This window comes from Barbatula barbatula (genome assembly GCF_947034865.1).
Source record: "Barbatula barbatula genome assembly, chromosome: 6".
In the NCBI taxonomy this organism is placed as follows: domain Eukaryota; kingdom Metazoa; phylum Chordata; class Actinopteri; order Cypriniformes; family Nemacheilidae; genus Barbatula; species Barbatula barbatula.
This window is the reverse complement of record NC_136765.1, coordinates 19,626,425-19,645,764: the sequence shown is the minus strand read 5'-3', so window position 1 is coordinate 19,645,764 and position 19,340 is coordinate 19,626,425. Positions and strand designations below refer to the sequence as shown.

The 19,340-nt window shown below is 37.7% G+C and overlaps 1 protein-coding gene across 4 annotated transcripts; it reads right to left on the bottom strand.

Moving 5' to 3' along the window:
• Positions 1-53: 53 nt before the first annotated feature.
• On the bottom strand, positions 54-18,666 carry shtn1 (shootin 1). 4 transcript variants are annotated; one of them, XR_013786748.1, is made up of 18 exons: positions 18,184-18,666; positions 17,225-17,277; positions 16,994-17,054; positions 13,174-13,268; positions 8,148-8,307; positions 7,461-7,558; positions 7,159-7,240; positions 6,726-6,820; positions 6,432-6,578; positions 6,164-6,317; positions 5,881-6,007; positions 5,541-5,626; positions 4,495-4,601; positions 4,357-4,407; positions 4,067-4,193; positions 3,861-3,992; positions 1,007-1,052; positions 54-396 (listed from the first exon to the last, which is right to left on the bottom strand). XR_013786748.1 is itself a non-coding variant. In XM_079457887.1 (17 exons), the coding sequence occupies exons 1-16, from the start codon at positions 18,239-18,241 to the stop codon at positions 3,889-3,891; spliced, it is 1,605 nt and encodes a 534-aa protein (XP_079314013.1). In that variant the 5' UTR covers positions 18,242-18,665; the 3' UTR covers positions 54-396; positions 3,861-3,888. The 4 variants fall into 4 exon arrangements, 3 of the variants coding, with proteins under 3 accessions (XP_079314013.1, XP_079314014.1, XP_079314015.1); XM_079457887.1 differs by lacking the exon at positions 1,007-1,052 and having other exon boundaries at positions 18,184-18,665; XM_079457888.1 differs by lacking the exon at positions 54-396 and having other exon boundaries at positions 974-1,052; positions 18,184-18,322.
• Between the last annotated feature and the right edge of the window lie 674 nt (positions 18,667-19,340).

The following is a 19,340-nucleotide window of genomic DNA, read 5'->3' as shown; positions in this document are numbered from 1 at the left end:
AATTTTGATATCATAAATCAGCGCAGAAAAAGAATGCAAATGAAACATGAAATGGGATATGAACAGACTGTTTTATAATTAACAATTCAAGTAACACATACCCTGAATCTTTCCCCATCGTTCTCTGTGAGACATTATTTAGAGATTACATCATTTAAAACATTAAAGAATTTATAAAACAAAAAAAAGTGTACTCTGTTTTTAAAATAAACACTTTTATTTAAAAACTTGTCACAGCAGTCACATTTTTACACAAACGTGTTCTCCATATACAGTAAGTATACGTTAGTATACATTGAAAATATAAAGTTTTCTTAAATCAACCTAAACAATCTGCGTTTGTGCGTGTTTGATCAGTGTTTTCATTCTTGAGATCCTTTTTCACTCCTGATTTGCCTACAAAATAAAAATGACTAGAATTATTATGAAATGTATACTTGGACCGTTGGACTAAAATGTATTCGAATGGCAAAATATTGATTAAAAACTAGTTTAAAGCTATAACACTTTAAATCAAATACATTATTTATATACTACAAATATGTTTGTAGACTCCCCCATCTTCCCCACACACAAGGAGGTTTTCAGAAAAAAATCAAATCTGTTCTTGCATTATAAAGCGACAAATAAAACAACGCATCACTTCCTTTTCCACATCCTCTTCTCACCACATACAGACAACAGATACTGACAGACACAGAGTCACTGAATGGGGCCAATTATCCAGCCCGTTGAAAAGGGCAGTGTCCGCTTCATACAAGTGTTTGTGTGTGTTTATGTGTTTTTTGTGTGAAAGAGTGTGAATGGACTGTTTTGTGTTAACAAGGAGAAAATAAAAACCTACAGCTGTGCTGCCAAACTATAGACCACCTTCCAAGAATGCGAGGAGTTCACCTCTCTAATCAACTAACGCGTTTGTTAAAACTAGTTGATTCTTGATTTCTGAAAACAACATTTATCGACAACTTTATAAGAGAAAGAAATCTCCAAAGTGCCTCAAACTTACATGATGCAGAGCAGACTGCCTGTTATGGGTGTACAATGGGTGACATCTGTGGAAAAACAATGCTATTTTCAAACTGCATGAGTGAGCGAGTGTACAAAAAAAGATTTCAGACCAACACAGTTACACTGGCTCCCTACCAGGCAATCATTCTGTTTGAAAAATAAACGAAATGACTACCAAAACAAGCTAAATTAAGTGTTTTACATACACATACAAACATCCAAGTTATGTTCCAATTTGAGGAAGCTGTCAATAGAGGTTGTTTTGTGATGCTTGACTATGGTTTGGAAACAACCAAAAGAGGAGAGTTACAAAACACGCTCAAAACCAAACAAATGTAAGTCAGAGGCAACGACAAAGCCACAGCCCAGCGTGACGTTTCATGATTACAAGCTTGTTTGAGTTTGACAGAATGTTTACAGCATGTCGATCAAAGCAACATGGCTAGGAAAAAACAGAGAGAGAGAAAAAGGGGGAACGCAATTGAGCAATATATTTACTTACATCTTTAACAAATGCCAAATCGAAAAAAATCCAAATATCTTACAAGAATGATGTCAAAAACACAGCTAGTACACCGCAATTCTCCCCTCATCTTATAAACTTGATTTCTTCAGAGTGACGTCACAACACAATCTCATTGGAATTCGTAACTATTTTACAAAGTGGCAAAATTTTGTTTTTCCGATTCACATCATATAAATAGTAACAAATTCCTCAGTTGCTAACACTCTTCCAAATATCTTTCTTTGTGTTCAACAGAACAAATAGACATTTACACAGGTTTGGAACAACTTGAGGGTGAGAAATTCATGACAGAAATTTCATGTCTGGCTGAACTATCCTTTTGACAGAGACTTGTAAATCAGAAACTGCACGACAACATCCCGCAAAGCTGTTTAATTCACAAAAAAACACTAAATGTATCATTTATTGCACATTTTCAAAGTGTTTCCAAACACAGCCTTGAATAAGCATAAAGTGTGTCTTTTCTGTCGTAGGGTCAGGAAAGAAACAGGGTAAAAGAAGAGAAAAGGGAAGAGAGAATAAGAATGAAGTGGGACTAAAGTTTCCTCTTGTATCCGGGAAGATTTAAGCCCACGACGAGCTTTAAGCCGCAGTGGAAATTGCGCCTAAGTGTACGAAAGCCGTCCGAAAGTGCCACTGAGCCCTGTGCCGAGACGCACGTCTCCAGTTTCACAGCACAACACAACATAACACATCACAGCAGCTGCAGCTCAATGGAGGAAATGAAATCCTGTCGTGTAACGAAGCATGACAAACATCACACACCATTCTGGATAAATAAAACATTTACTAATAGAATGGATGGGAATATAAAGATGCAAGTTTAGGGGTCAAATTTTCAATGAGCACTTCACAACATGCAAATGAAAGCTTAGGTGAAAGACTGCGAGTTAGGTCTATGCACACCATCAAAAGATCCTTAGACTCATCTTATACTTTTATAATACTTTCAAAAGGGTCTTTTATGAGGTTAGCTACTTGTGGGTAAGATAAAAATGCCTTATATTTCTACATTTTTAAGTTCATTCGCAGACTGTATATTTTTAAGTGTACTTCAATGATTTTGAGTCTCCAAAAATGAAATGCTTGAAGCGATACGAAACTTTGAAGGGCATTTATTTGGAACTTAACTTTGTGTTCCCTTCAGCTGTTTTGAAAGCAAAAAATCCCTTTGGACTTCAGTCTACTTGATAAAAAAATAAATAACTATTGAATGGACTATGCCTTAGAAATCATGATTTAGCAACATACACATTTCGCATTGAAATTCAAATTGTAAAACCTTGCAAAAATTGCTTCTCCCATTGACATTTACAAAAAGAGTATGTTGTTTTTACCTAGTGCAATATGACGGCAGGTAAGTAAGCGACTCATTTTAACCCAAACCAAGGTCTTTTTGATCTATAGTTTGACAACCTTTAAATGGAGCATTTAACATTTATCCTTTCATATTCGCGCTTCACATCTGCCATAAATGAAACTCCCCTCAGGCCCCCTGATGTGCTGACAGTCCAATAGTGAAATAAATCGATTCAAAATAGATTTTATCCGCTTAATACACCAGTTTACGCAAATCCATGTCATGTATTCTGTTCGATAACAGCTTTACTGAATACCATAATGAAATTTGAACAATTTGGAAAAAAATAACATGTCATTACCAGGCAATTTATAGATATGGTCAATTCATTGCCAGTTATTTGGAAAAGAATTGCAGAAATATTTCAAGAACATCACCTCAAACAAAATAACAGTGCTGCGTGATTGTTGAACCAAAATCTGAGGCGAAGGAAAGAAAGGTTTTATGAAACAGTATAAAGATTGTTTAACAGGCATAGGTTTATCCCAGTGCCTTGTAATTACAGAGTGGGAAGGTTAATATTGGTGTAGACAGAGGCATTTGAAAGGACCATGTTGGCTGGTGTTCAAGGCTAACCATCAACGCCCCGCTAGAAATGGTTCTCACACAAAACGTGTCAACACTTTGGATGGACTGTCCTCGCTCAACTACTTTACCAAAGTATAAGACCGTGGATTGGAGGGATTCAGTTTCACTGCTATTACTCCCACGGACACTTAAAGCAAAGCAGGTGACAATAGCGATAGTTGACCCAAAAATGAAAACTTTGTCACCATTTAATCACCCTTAAGTTGTTCCAAATCTGTAAGAATTTCTTTGTTCTGTTGAACACAAATCTGTACTGATTTTGAACACACTACATTAAAGCAAGTCAAACACATTTCGATTGAAGCGTTTTGATGGCAAAATTACTAACAAAAGCATATTTTGTCCTGTTGGTCTGTGGCCACCAGAGCAGATACTCACAGCCGGAGTTCTCCTGTGAGGTCAAGGTTTAGTGCAAAGTGTGGTTGCCGTGCTGTGTGTCCTGGTCTCTTATGCTCTGGTTGGATTCTGTCTGGGTTTGCTTGGCCTGGGTTGGATCTAAAAAACTAGTTGCTGGAGAGACAGGATTAAAAGGTTAAATGATGATTTGGCCCAGAGGAATGGGAAACAGTGTGTGTTTAACTGACTGTTAGTCTGTGTAGTGTCCAGTGCTTCTCTCCGTCTTAACAGGGCTTTTTCTAGCTCAGACTTTGGGGATGGTGATAGAGGGCCGGCCCCAGATGAGGGGGAGGGGCCTGAATGCTTAACAGAGTTCTAAATAAAAAGATAAATTTTCCATGTCAACAGTTGTTTTTCAGCCTTTGTGCTACAATGATGTTGTTTTAATAATTAATTAAGAACATACATCAAATATTTAAGGATTTATTGCAAATACGTAGATAATAATCATATAATTGATAAATGAATAAATCCTGACCAGAATTCCTTTAAGCTCTTGGATAGCAGAATTTGATGGGGTTTGTCCTTTCTGCAGGAAAGGGTTGGAGAAAAATGTAAAAGTTGTATCCAGGCTCTGACTTTGTACATGTTTGCAGAGGTAAAACGAAATGTGTACCGGTCCCGGTCTTGTTCTGTTGGCTGCGTGGGAAACGGGACGGAGTTGAATCCCTTTCTTGATCCGCTGCATCATCTCATCTACAGCCTGATGTCTGATGTCCTTCTCTGTCAAACAAGCACAGAAACAGGATTTTTATTAAAACACATTTACACGAAAAACACATCATTATATCTCTTATATAAACAATTGTGATGTGTATTTGAGCTAGAATGTGCAAACATCAAAAACATAAAAGAATAGTTGATCTATCCTTGTGCAGTATTTAAGAGGCAGTGAATTTCAGTTTAATACATGAAGAACTCATGAAAAAATCTAAGGACTTATATTTATTATAGTATGTGAAAGACCTCAGTCAATCCATTTGAAAGACCACCATTACTTCACATTCAAACCTAGTGTCAAAGAAAATTAAAAAGGTAAAAATGTCAAACTGAAAGTTCACTAGGAAAATTCTATAGACATGAAATTCTTCCTATAATGCCAGAATTAAAACATTTTTCGTTTCAAACAGTTTTCACAAATGGGTAATGACTTATCCAATACTGTAAAAGCAGCGTTTGTCCTTCAGCAAAAGGCATAAAGTCTGTTTAATTTTATTTAACGTTTTCTGAGTTTAAACATATAAATAGTTCAGGACAAACCACAGTCTTACTATACAAATGAAACTTTTACACTATGTGAAACAGTGTACAATAATTACATTCCGACTTTCTGAATACAGTTCATCATTTCAATCCGCACTTAACTCCGATCAAAGAGGTCATCATAAATGTATGAAATCTTTTCGATGTGCGTGTCATTTGAAACACAACTGCCGGCAGCGCTAGGCTTATTAATGGAACGAGACAATAGCGAAACCTTGAAATATCAGCCACTCATGATTACTGTTTTAGAAGATCATTTTATGTAATCTTTGCATTTATGAATTTCCACTGAAGCTTGTGAATCCTTTACTACGGCCCTAGGTAAAAAGCTGAACGTTTAAACTGAGCCGGTTTACAGATGGGAAATTAAGCAAGATGTGTTGGAGCTTTGCTCTTCACCTGGGGCTTTTTCAGAGGAGTCCTTCTCCTCTAATGCGATTTCGGTGCCGATATCTTTTTTCTTACGAAGTACTGACAATAATGAGCTGCAAAAGACACCCAAAAAATGTAATGCAAATGACATGCAAAACATAAAAATATGAACAAAAAATGAAAAAATGTATTGTGTTTTATCGTGTTAGTATGCTGTACTTTTGAGTTATTATGGCTAAAATCAAAACAAACCAACTGCAGTTTGATTTATATTAATTGGAACGCACAATAAAAACATGATTATTGAAAATGTTTAAAAACTGAGTATTCATATGCACACTATGCATAAACGAACAGAAACACTTACCTGAGAGGGTTGCTTGAAGATGCAGAAGGTGGCGGTGGAGGAGGTGGGGGCGGAGGAGGCGGTGGTGGTGCTGGGGCAGCTGGTGATGGGTTGGAGACCTGCTGAAGCTTTTTCCTTACTTCCTCCACTGCAATACATACACAAACAGCCCTCATAGATACAGACCTTGACTGATACAAGTGCTTTAAAACACATACAGTTGTAATAAACTTCATTTAGCTCAAACGGTACAGCCTAATCCTAGCAACTTCAAGGTCATGAATTAGAGTTCGAGAAAATGAACCTGTGAATCTGAGATCTTTGGCCTCGGTTTCAGCTTTAGTGTATTTGTGCTGCCACTCCTTTCTTTCTTCCTCCAGCAGTTCTGTTTGTCTTTGTAACGTCACAAGCTGCTTTTTTAATTCACTGTTGTGTATCTGTTCTTCAAGAGCTTTCATCTAAATAGCACACATAGCACAATTTATCACCAAAAATGGGCGGATGTTCCCTTTAAGTTTAATTTGATTGGTTTCTCTTTTCTGAAGGACACAGACAACATGATGTGTGTGTACCTGCTTCTGCTGCTCCAGTCTCTCCTTCTCTAGAGTGTGTGTTAGTGTGTTTATCTCTGCCAGAGCTTTCTGGAGTGATTCGGCCGGAGACACGCTCTGAATTAACATCTGGCTTTGTCTTTTTAACTTCTTCTGTTCTATCAGCATCTACACACACCCACACAGAGAGAGAGAATGCATAAAACACATTCATACCAAGTAATTCGCACATTAATATTCAGAGTTCTTAGAATGTCAAATACACTTCATTGAAATTCTTATTAAGTATAATAAGCCAAAGCGAGCTGCTTTCACCTCATGCGCAAACTTCTCTGCTTCTGAACGCAGGTCTCTCTCAAGCTTCAGATCCTCCTGCAAGGTCTCAAACTCCTCCAGAGCATACTGAGAAACTACACACACAAATATGCGCAAATGGTTTGTTTTAATAGCATGGTGCGAATTGTTTTCAGCTGTTTATTGGAAACCTTTTAGTATGTCTATTTGCTCAACTATTGGCTGATCTCCCAAATGTGGAAAGACAATTTAAACAGACAATGTTAACATTTTGTATATAAAGTGTATTTTTATACACAGACAAAAATAAAAGGAAGGCATTAACAAGCATACGGTTTTCAAATAACTCTGCAATACATACACAAAGCTGCCTTAAAAAGTTTGTGATCATTCTGAGAGGAAGAGAAAGAGATTAATGTAAAGTGATGCAGTACAAAGCAGGAATTTAACTGACCTCTGTTGTATTTTTCAAGGAGTTTCTTTTGTTGGAATGTTTCAGCTATTAAAACAGTATTATCATGTTTCTCTTTCAGGAGCTTAAGAAGACGAAGAGGAGAATGAGAGAAAACAATGGGCACAAAAAATATAATAAAATAGTTCAAACAGTTCACTATGAGAGAATTTTTTTAATCAACTTCAATTGTCACCATATTGACAAAGATCCATTGTGAAATGAGATATGCACATATTTTGAAAAGCATGTGTGAGCACTAAAACTGAATAAAAACTGAGATTAAAGTACATTCTCTCACATACTTCCTGTCTAGTTTGACAGTGCTGTTCTCTTGTTGTCTCCAGATCGAAAGCTATCTGGTTCTTTTCCACCAGCATCACCTCTAGCTTATCCCTTAGCTCTGCCAGAAATACATAAACTTGTATTTATAACAAACCGACAAAACAGTCAATACATTTAATAACAAATACAGGAAAATTATTTTCACATTATGTCATATGATATTATCGTAATTCTATATATTTACAGTTATAGGAATAGTCCACCTTCAAAATGAAAATTCACTCACCCTGTCAATCTGTGATTTTCTTTCTTCCGCAAAATACTAAAGAAGACATTTAAGAATGTTGGTAACCAAAAACCGTTGGTCCCCATTGACTTCAATTGTATAGACACAAAAAGCAAGTCTTTGAGGACCAATGGTTTTCAGTTCCCAACATTTTTGTAAATATCTTATTTTGTGTTCTGCAGAAGATAGAAAGTCATACAGGTTTGAAATGACAAGAAGGTATGTACATAATAACTAAAGGTGAACTATTACTTTAAAGCAACAGTAAACCTTTGGTGCCATTACTGGCAGAATAACTTGATTCATGTCATTGGCTGAACCAGTGCTGTTATGTGTGGGCCAATCCAAACGTTCAGTGAAACAGCCACTCCAAAAATCATCCACATTTTTCAAAGCAATGCATTATGAGACAATAAAACACCTGTGATGACGAGCTGACAGTGGGAGGAGTTACAGACATCCATCTCCTGAGAAGCTTCATCTTCCTCATCATTAATTTTGATCTCAGCAACGACATCAGCATTAAGATGGGCTAAATAAAGCATACTCTTCCTCTTGAGAGAGCGGTTCTGTTTGTTCAACTGAACGGTGAAATAAGAAAGAGATAATATTATAAAACACTTATTTTTATTGGAACATTGATTTGCTGGGTGCAGCATGTTCCTCATAAATCACAAAAAACAAGTTACACAAGTTAATCGACGCAGGGCAACATCGTCACGTTTACAGAAATAATCAGCGATAAAAATGGCATCACAAATGATACAAAGTGATTTTCTGTGTTTGCTACGAAGCGAAAAAATATGAGAAATCAAATCAGTACACCAGCAGCATGTAGACGGCCCAGCCCACTGGAACCCCATCGGGCGCCCATGCAATTCCCCTCAATCACACATCGAAACACACAGCATGAACGCTCTTGAAAAGAGCAATAATCAAGGGCAAAATAATAGACATTTCATTACACGTATGCCGGAGCTGTTTTCATAAATAATTACAGCATGCTATCAGGGACGGCCATATACTCCCTCCTTTTCCACATGTACATACCTGCAACCGAGAAATTTTACCTTTGCGAACATCTAATTAAAGTAATTTAAGACTGGTCATTCACACTTCAATTAGGATGGCCACTTAATGGAAACTCAGAGAGCCAATGGAGGCGGAGGCATGCAAATTAGTCCCGGGTGACATTCTGGTCAGGAAGAGAAAAGAGCATGAGGCAGGGATGAAAAAGCTGCTTTTTAACAAGCCCTTTATTAATGACATCCAAGTGAGGACGCACAGCACGTGAATCCATTTCCCGACACGTCCTTTCCACTGAATGCATCTTTTAAAAATGCAATCAACAACATATAATACAGGAATAAACGCACAGACGTATGCGAGAGTCCGCGCACACGCGCCCCACGATAATCATCTAGCATTGATGAGAGTGCCGCGGCGAAATTACACAGTGGCACAAATCAGACGTGTGTCCCGATGTGGCCGGGCCCCTCATCTCCTCTGATCGCACATCAAAAACAAAATGTCATGTGTTTGGATTGCACTTTGATTTGACGGCCACCGCCCTCAAACCCTCATCCGTTACTGCTTTTTAATTTCAAATGTTCCCGAGTTTAAGAAATTGATTATGATTTTCGTTTATCTTTTCGTTCTATCAGCCTTGGTATCTTTTGGCAGATGAAATTACAGTCGTCATCGACAATGTATCAAACACCTGAAATGCAGAGACTATTCCGTTCCCCATTTTCCAATTATACCTACCAACATTTTTGGACTCGTTTAAATGTAAATGTGAGATGAGCCAATGCTGTCATTTTCACAATGTTTTCTTTATGCTCTCGGTCTGTGGTATGAAATGCAAATCAACTACATTTCGGAAAAGTTAAAGCCATGCAGAGCTGCGCACATGGGTTGAATTCAGGTTTCCGTTTTATGATTAATGAAAACACTTATTCAAAACTGCGCTTTTAAAATGGGACACAAAGATAAAGAAATATTGGTCAAATGGAACAAGCAACAAATGTGAAATGCTGCATTTCTGCTTTGCTATGACAAAAACAGAACAAACATTTAGAGATAATCTGAATGTTAAAAGGTATGGTTGTATATCCCAAAAATAAATCATCCTAAAAAGAAATCAAACATTATTATTACTTTATTACCAAATCAAAATGTCCCCATGTTATACTCACCCTCAAGGCATCCTTACTGAATATGGTTTTCTTGAAGAACAATGCAGTCGGAGTTACAATACCACGTATACTTACAAGCGGTAGAATGGGAGTGAATGAGCGTTGACTTTTTGAAGCTCCAAAAAATGCATCCATCCATCAAAGAACTGCTCTACTTGGCTCCGTGGCCTTAAAGGTCTTCTGAAGCGAATCGATGCGTTTGTTTTAGAGAAATATCCATATTGACAGCACTATTAACGTTGATGTCTAACTTCCTCCTCTCGATTGCATGTGAACTAGAAGCTTTTTTTTCCGGCAAATGACGAAAGTTCCCGCCAGAGTAGACACTATCCTATTAGATTAAAACGAAAAATGCAGCGTTCGTCACCGGAACTTACGCTACACCAGAGGCTCTGGTTCATGCACATTTGAGAGATGATGGAAGCTAGACATCAATGTTAATAGCACTGTCAATATGGACATTTCTCTTAAACAAACTCATTGATTCACTGTTAAGGCCATGGAGCCGTGTCGAGCAGTTCTGCGATCGATGGATGCACTTTTTGGAGTTTTAAAAAGTCAACACCCATTCAATCCCATTCTACTGCTCGGAAGTAAAATCCTACGTGGTATTATAACTAATTCTACAAGATGAAAACCATATTCACTTAGGATGCCTTGAGGGAGAGTAATACATGGGGAAATTTTAATTTGGTAGTAAAGTATCCCTTACAGTTTTGTAATGACATGAGGGTGAGTAAATAATGAAAGAAATTTCAGTTTTGGATGATCCGTCTCTTTAAGCAGTGAGAATGTTAGTCTGAATCAGAGAGGCTCGAAAATATAAACATTTGCATTATGCAAGACAAGGGCACAAAATTATTGATTCTGATTCAATTGTGGCATTTCTTGTCTATTTCTATTTATATATATAATGACCCCTACACTGTATAATTGACTGCTGTCCTTAACTCTGTTGTGCCGATGAGCTATTTTCATGTCTTTTATAGCTATGGTGAACTTCTCAAATCTTTTTAACTCAAATGCCAAGTAACCAAGTAAAAGTAGCACAACAAACAATAAGATGTCAATTATCACAACAACAACAAAAAAATCTTAATGGAAATGCGAGTTCTGATAACCCTTATGCATTCCATACAAAACATACTTTTGGAAAATAAAACCAAGCGATAGTTACCCTCATTTCATGCATAACCTGTATATGACCCTTTCCTCACAAAAGAAGGAATTTTGATAAATGTCTCAGTGGTTCTTGTGTCCCTACATTCTTCAGAATATCTCCTTTTGTGTTCCAAAGTCATACAGGTTTGGAGTGAGGGTAAGTAAATGTTCTTTAAATATATATATATATATATATATATATATATATATATATATATATATATATGTTTCATTTTGAGTTTAATTATTGTGTGAAAGTATGAAATTTGTGTACAAATAGTAAAATAAGAAAGAGCTTCCTGCGTTACAAAAATGTCCTAAATCATCTAGTGACATGAACTTCTTCTTCAGCCAGTTGTGTGGCCTTATGAGACAGATGGAAGACGAGCAAACCTGCAGAGACTAAACCCTACTGGACCCTCCTGCTGTTAGTACACAGTTCAGCTGGCACGAGGAGCTCGGTGTGGGGATGCGCACGGGGCGAACAGGACAAAGGGGATCTGCGCTGGGTTTTCACGCACTGTGACCACCAGCAAGCTGCATTTCTGCGTTTAAAGATCAGGAAACTACTGATTGGTTAAATCACGCTTTTATCCAACATATAATACAGAGGCACACAATGGCTCAGCTGTATGTCTATTTCCTCTGTACAAATAAAACTCTTTGTGGTCTTCCTCAACTCGGGAACATCTGCGATGGCTTCACACGTGTGTCAAGGACAAAACGTATACCTCAAGAGAACTGCATTAGAAATCTAAGTGAGCAATTTTGGGCTGGACAGTTGAAAATGTATAAAATACTGTCTGCAGTTAACCACCAGGGCAAAGAAACTAATGTATGTCAACATAGAAATGTTTTCAGTAGCAAAATGAAATATCTTCTTTTAATAAACATCAACACGGTGATGCTTCTAAAACACAACGTCCTTTTCCAATGTAAAGAAAATGTTCTCAGCCTTCTTATCTCATTTATCTGCGTCTTTGATTCTTTTTCATTCTAGTGTTCTCTCATTTCTATCTCTGTGTGTGGTGATCGTCGCTCATCACTGAAAGACAGCAGAACAAAGCAGATTCTTCCATCAGAGAGGCTTCGATGAGCCGGTAATCGCTGGCGTTAATCTGCTTCACACCTGGGCTTTTAAAGATCCATTTACCTGCTGAGAGCTCAGAGAACATGCCACTTTCCTTAGACCCGACTACTGAACGACAGAACTGAAGACCAGCTAAAAAATGTGCTTGGCTTTTGAAACTGAATGAATACTTCTGTAATGAACGGGTACAGTGAGGTGGGCATGCGGTAATCGTGACGTTAAAGTTGTACAGAATTGAGATTTAAGATTAAGTCTTACATTAACCTAATGGAGTGAATGTTTGTGCATTACAGCTGTGTGTACTCCGCTCAGGATGGAGGAGAAAATAAATGGATGGAAAACGGATCTTGACCCATTTTTCATGAATGCATTAAGTATATGATTTTAAAGGTATTGTTTCTGAAAATAGTATAGCAGAACTGAGCGAAATGGAACAAAGGAGGAAATGAGAACAAAACTGTATATAATATGTATATAATGAAACGGAACAGAACCAAATGAAATGAAACAAAAGACAATAAACTGAATGAAATAAAAAGGAACGGGGACTGACAAACTATTAATCGCTTCCAGAATAAAAGTTTTTGTTTACAAAATAATATTAAGTCATATATAAAAAGTCTGTGTAGTGTGCATATTAATTTTGTATTTATTAAGACATGCACATAAATGTAGATATATTTAGGAAATATTAAAACGCATTTATTTATATTTACAAATAATTTAAAATTATATATAAATGTTTATCTCTTTTTCTTAAATATATGCATGTATGTGTATTCATTAATACAAAATTAATATGCACACTACACAGACACTTTTATTCTAGATGCACTTAAATGCAATTAATCGTTTGACAGCCCTAAACAGAACAGAATTTAAAAAATGGACTAATACAGAATAAAAATAAATAAATAAATAAAAGAGTAAAATGAAACCGAAGTGAATGGATTTCAATTGAACAAAACACAAATCTTTGCAGATTAGTGCCCACTCACCTTGGAGGCCAAAGCTTCTACACTCTGTCTGCAGGTCTTCTCAATCTCTAGATTCTCCTGAATGTTGTTCACTTCCTCGATCACCTTGTGAGACACTGAAGACAAACACAACATAATGTTACGTTTGATGCTACGTAAACACTGCAGTTGTCACAACAGAAAACCACACAACAGGTCTTCTGTCATCCGCCCGCTGGAGTTCTGCAGTCAGCACATTAAAACCTATCATGATGTTGACAGACAAGGTCACAACACCATACAATTACTCTGTCCAGTGCATTGAGACCTAGTACAGCTCTTCATCAGCTCTCATGCTCGATGGGCTCTTTAAAAACAGAATTACTGGGAACATCTGGCGTATGAAACAGCTATAGTTGTATGTAGTAATCCAAACACTTACTACTGTGTTTGGCCAGTTAAAGGAAAAGTTCACCAAAATATAAAAATACTCTTATAATTGACTCATTTTATGTAATCTCAGACGTATACAAATTTGCTTTAACAAATAACTTTACAAAATTATATAAAAAAGCCATCATGTGTCGGCGCCAATAGCCCAGTGGTGGGTGGGCTGACATATAGTGCCAGTGTGCTCACGGCGACCCAAGTTCGATTCCTGTGTAAACGATTCCTATGCCGATCCTGCTTCCCTATCTCTGCCTTTGCCTGTCTTCTCTCTACAGTCCTGTCACCATTTAAGGCTAAAAGCCCCTAAAAATATACCCTAAAAATGCCATCATGTTATCTTCTTATATGGGGCTCGACATGGCAAAGTTCCAAAAAGCACATTAACACACATCATCATTACAGTCCCCATAAAACAAATGACTCTAGTGAGTAAATATATGTGCTCAGAAGCAAAACAATATGTTTATGAGAGACTTTTAAGCCCATTGACTTCCATTGTATGGCCACAAAACCACAGAGACATTTCTCAAAATCTTTTGTGCCATATACAGGTTTTGTACATTGTGAGGGTGAAAAAACTATTTCAACTTTTTTGGGGAACTAGGCGTTAAACAAAAGCTTTTCGAAAAGTGGTTTGGAGCCATTAAAGGGATAGTTCACCCTGAAAAAAAAATTCTGTCATGAACTCACCCTCACTTTCAAACTTTGTTTGTGGTTCTGCGGAACACAAAGAAAGTTTTGTGGAAGAATGTTTGTAATCAAACCATTCTGGGGCACCATTGACTACAATAGTAGGGAAAAAATACAGAAGAATGTTAAAACATTCTTCCAAATATCTTCTTTTGTGTTCAAAAGAAAAATGTTTTTTGGGACAACTTGAGGTTGAGTAAATGATGACAGAATTTTCAGTTTTAGGTGAACTATGCATTTAAGTATCTAATAAAAAAAAAATCTAAAGTGTTTTTGTCAGGTCCTGTTCAGGCAGAGTTCATAGTGTTGTGTGTTATTCTATAGGTCTGTCCTGTCAGTGCTTCATACTGATCCTTTAGGGGGGGAGAGTGAGATCAGCGCTGTACGTCAGACAGGCCTGTCCAGACCAGCTCAGTGTTTGGGTTTATCAAGGATCTTTTCTTTCTATCTGCGTTTACTAGCAAATGTGAGAATCTCTCTCTGCCTCCGAAGACGTTTTCCCTTTGTTGACTTTCAACATGTATAAATGACTCCCAAAACTGTTGGCAAATAACAACAAAAAGTCCCTTAAACATTCCCGTCTGTTTGTTGACCGACAACTCGTGCTTCTGGCATTCAAAGCGCGGCCAGTCTGATGAGACGACGCAATCCATCATCTTTAAAAGCGAAGGAGGGTGACACAGGCAGATTTCAGACAGACTCTTAATGCCTGGAGCTCTTACCTTATTTGTGTCCGTAATCACCAGCGACTGGCCGCCGACCAGCTCGTAGCCTCTTAACTAATTACACATTGTGGTTGAGAGGCAAAAACAGAAATTAGCAGCATCGCGGGCAGCCGCTGCCTCCCAAAGACACCTAATTAAAACTTGATGAACGCCGTGTCGGCGATATCCAAGTTACTGTCGTAAGCCCTTCCCTGTCACTCATTAAACAGTACTTAGCTGCCCATCTCTACGCCATCTTTCTACTCTCTCTCTCTTTCTCTCTCCCTCAGTGTCGTTGGTAGGACTAGCACTAAGTGACAGGTTAATTGTAATAACGCTACACATTAACTGGGCTAAGTGTGAGGCGGTTGTGGAACAGGAGGGGAAAAGGGGGGAGATTTCAAATGTCACGCTTGGCAGCTTTAATTGTAAGTTTTGGCCTCCCGTCAACGTTACGTCTTCAAATCTCTTTCTTCTTCCACCATTCCTGCTTTTTTCTCAGCTCCTTGTGTGTGTGTTCTCTCCGAGACAGTGATTACTCGCGCAAGGACGTGGAGTATAATGCTATCAGGCCTGCGTGTTGGAGAAGTGAATTAGAGCCTGCGATGCTGTTTCTACAGCGCCGAGCTTGATGAGGGGGCAGATGCCTTTGTGGTCTTATCATTAGAACACAATGGTCATGTTGTCATCAACCTTGCCATCTCCAATTGAAAAGACATGATTGTGTGTTGGGGTCTCTCTCTCTCTCTCTCTCTCTCTCCCTCACTCTCTCTTCCTCCCCTATCCCCCCGCCACAACCTCCCCCTCAGTCGCTTTGCGCTGAATAGAAGCAATTTTCCAAGAGCTATGAAATCACGTAATAGCTCCTAATATGCAGCTGCTCTGCTAGAAGCTGCAGCCACTATTTAAGTGGAACTCATACACAATACGTGTTTATGGCTGAGGAAACATGAGCAAAGGCCAAGATTATTCACAAAAACATACGCACCTCTCTATCAAATAATGACCTATTTCATGCATTAAAATGAGAATGTAATGGATTTTTTTCCGCCAACACTGGTGGCCATTTGTTGTGCTTTTTAAAATTTCAGCAATTTAATTCATGTGTTTGAAATCCACGTTTCGTCGGAAGAAAAAGAGAGTGACATTTGTATACATGTGCGAGAGAGGTGAAGTGCTGTGATTTGGTGGGCTGTGCCCGTTCCGCATAAAGACTCGTTTGAGACTGAAACCTGTCGCTTTCCCCCACCGGCCCCCCTCAGGTGTGTCTGTGTGGTTGATATACACCCAAGATCCAAACTTTAGTAAAAGTGAGACCTGCTGATCGCTCCTGCACTCATGTCTAAAGTGCCATCAGGGAATGTATGACATGTGAATTCATCAAAACACCACTGTCCTCTTCAGCATTACATAGAGGATTGGGTGCAAAAAATAGTTTTGCTTCAAAAAGAAATTATAGCGATTTTGTTTTGATTTAGGTCAGTTTGAATGGCATAATGACAGAAAGATAGAAAAACTACAACATATTTGAAAATAATTTAAAAATCCAAAATGTCTACCAGCAGGGACAGCAATGAGCTTAAAAGGAAAACAAATGAATACTTTTGTCTAGAAGTCTCTTCAGCGTTTTATCATTGAAACTGTGATCAGATTTTCCAAGAAACCAAAATCTCCATTTAAAACTTAAGAGCATTCTGAAACATTTTACTCCCAAAATGAATGATCTAATTTGGTTGCCTCATAGATCTTTAGACTTAACAAATGTCTTCCTGAAGAAAACAGGGAAATGTTTTTTTATTGTAGCACAAGGGTGTGTCTATATGTCACCGTCTCTGATTCTGGGTTCAAAGTCCAAAAGAGCAAAGCACACTATCACTATTTACCAGGAAAAATAAACATAAAAAGGCTTTAAATACAACTAATGAACAGACTATGCATTAATGTTTAGCGTACACTCTTAGCCAAAAGAGAGATTGAAATTTAAAACATTGTATCTAAGATTTTAAAAAAGAACCAACCTTGTTCAAATTCATTTAGCTTCCGTAAGGCCCCATCTCTTTCCTCCCGCATTTGTTTACACTGAAACAACGTACAGTGAATCACAGTTAGCACTAAAATATATCACAGTTACATTTGGCTACTGAAAGGGTTTAGTAAGGCGCATATCTTATTTTATGGGATTTACGTCAAGGACCGTGGACCTAGAAAATACACTAAAATAGAAAGGTTAAGATGACAACAAAACTTACCTCCTTTTTGATTCTCTTGTTCTCTTTTTGGAGGCTCTCATACTGACGAAGTACTGCAGAGACACAGGGACGCCAGTTAAACATTTCTTTCCAAAGAAATACAAAATCATCTACAGTCAAATCTGAGGGACATCAAACTTAAGAGGAACCTTCTCCCACAATGCACAACCCATGTACAGTGTGACAATCGCTCACTGGAAACTAATACTAATACATTTTTACACCTCGAACTCTGTCTGAGTTATTAATGTCTCAGTGTTCAGTCTTATTTTGTCAAGTTCCCTCTTCCAGAATGAACCAGTATGTTGTGAATAATATAAATGTTCTCTGCCTCACTGTAAGAAATCCACTGTGCGCCTTAAGCGGATGGAAAGGATATAATGTGAGCTTTGCACGCAAATGTCTTAAGGGAGTTATTTGCTGACCTCATTTTTTAGGAAAAGCTATTTTGAGGATTTAAAAAGATGTTTGTCTGCTAAGACAATACCATTTGTGCACTTTTTTAAAACACAAAATCATGTCAACAATGATGTCCACAAAAATGTGTGTGCATGTCCACACAAGCCTCCTGGGGGTTTCTGTCATATTTTCTTTACATGCACAAAGAATCAACACACATGAGTTAAATGCATACGTGCATTAAATGCATTTTTTTGCATATGTGCAAAAATTCAATCTTTGTTGCACTACAAATTGTTTGGTGGAGTAGCCTATGTACTTTTATTTGTTTTCCAAAAATGTGAAAACATATGAAATACTTACTGTGGACTTCTGAAAGCATATGTTTAATCATGACTAAATCGATTGTTAAAACTTAAAACATATGTATTATTCATTCTCTGTAAACTGTAACCTGGTTAGATACAGTTAGTTTAAAGCCCAAAGTGCTCACAAGACACAAGTGCATTCACTCGTTTGGGCACACCCACACTTCACATGTAAATACGACTCAAACTTACATTGGCCGGACTTTTCTGAAACCATTTTCACTGCTTTCTCCTTCCCCGTATACGCCATTGAGATGTTCCGGTGGTTACCGATTAAAAACTCCGGTAACTCCGGGCGCGAGAGGTACAGGAAATGACGCCCACCTTGACACGCCTCACGGTCACCTGTGGTAAAGCATGTTTTCCCAACTCAGGATAGACAACTATGGTGACCAGTCCCGAATGTTTCCAATAACTTCCTAAATGCTTATATCAGGTCATTTTTTGTCACAATTAAAGTTATTTAAAGCTGCAAATCTGACGTTATAGCGCGACGTGCATTAAATTTGTGGAAAACAAGAATCCAAACTCGCCACAAACACAACACCGAACATCTTCATCACCTGCGATTATTAACTATTTTCTTAGAAAATGTAACAAATGTTGAAACATTTCTTTAAAGCATTTTTATTCACAATTTTAAGCACTTTACTGCACAGTCTACTAACTTACACAGGTAAGCAGGGGACAACTGTCACTCTTATTAAGACTACGGAAAGCTAAAAGGGACAAACAGCTGCTGTTGACTATAATTGACATGTTAGACTTTTTAGTTAATCTTCGACAAAATATAAAGATTTGCCAAAAGGCTTTGTTGAAGGTATCATTTTAAATTTTGTTTTAAAGTTTTTTTTGCTTCATTTTTTTAAAGATTGGGTATCATGCATTCTGACTTCTTTACACTGTTAAACGTGCTTGCTTAACATGGCCAAATTGTTAAGAGACTAGATGGACGTATGATGTAGTATTTCTGTACTTTCCTCCAGCACTCCAACCTGTTTCGGAGAGTTTTTTGTAATTCTGGATCCTTGTGTCGTCACGAGAGAATGAGCCCGCCCACGAGCCAACAGACCCGCTTATGATCAAGGTTATCTGCACTGCGTCAAGATGGCTTGCAGTAGTAAAGTTTCAGTGTGTCTGTTCACGGCATTTCATTAATGAATATGATATAAACGGTGGATAATGCTGGATTTGGAGATCGTTTGAAAATGATATGCCACGGTCCCAGAACCAGAACTGAACTGCACGCGGTAGTACATGAAGGGATTGATGTGATGATGTTTTGCTCTTTGAAGATACTACAATGAATGCCCTCAAAATTAATATGAGGTTGGCAGAAACAGAAATTT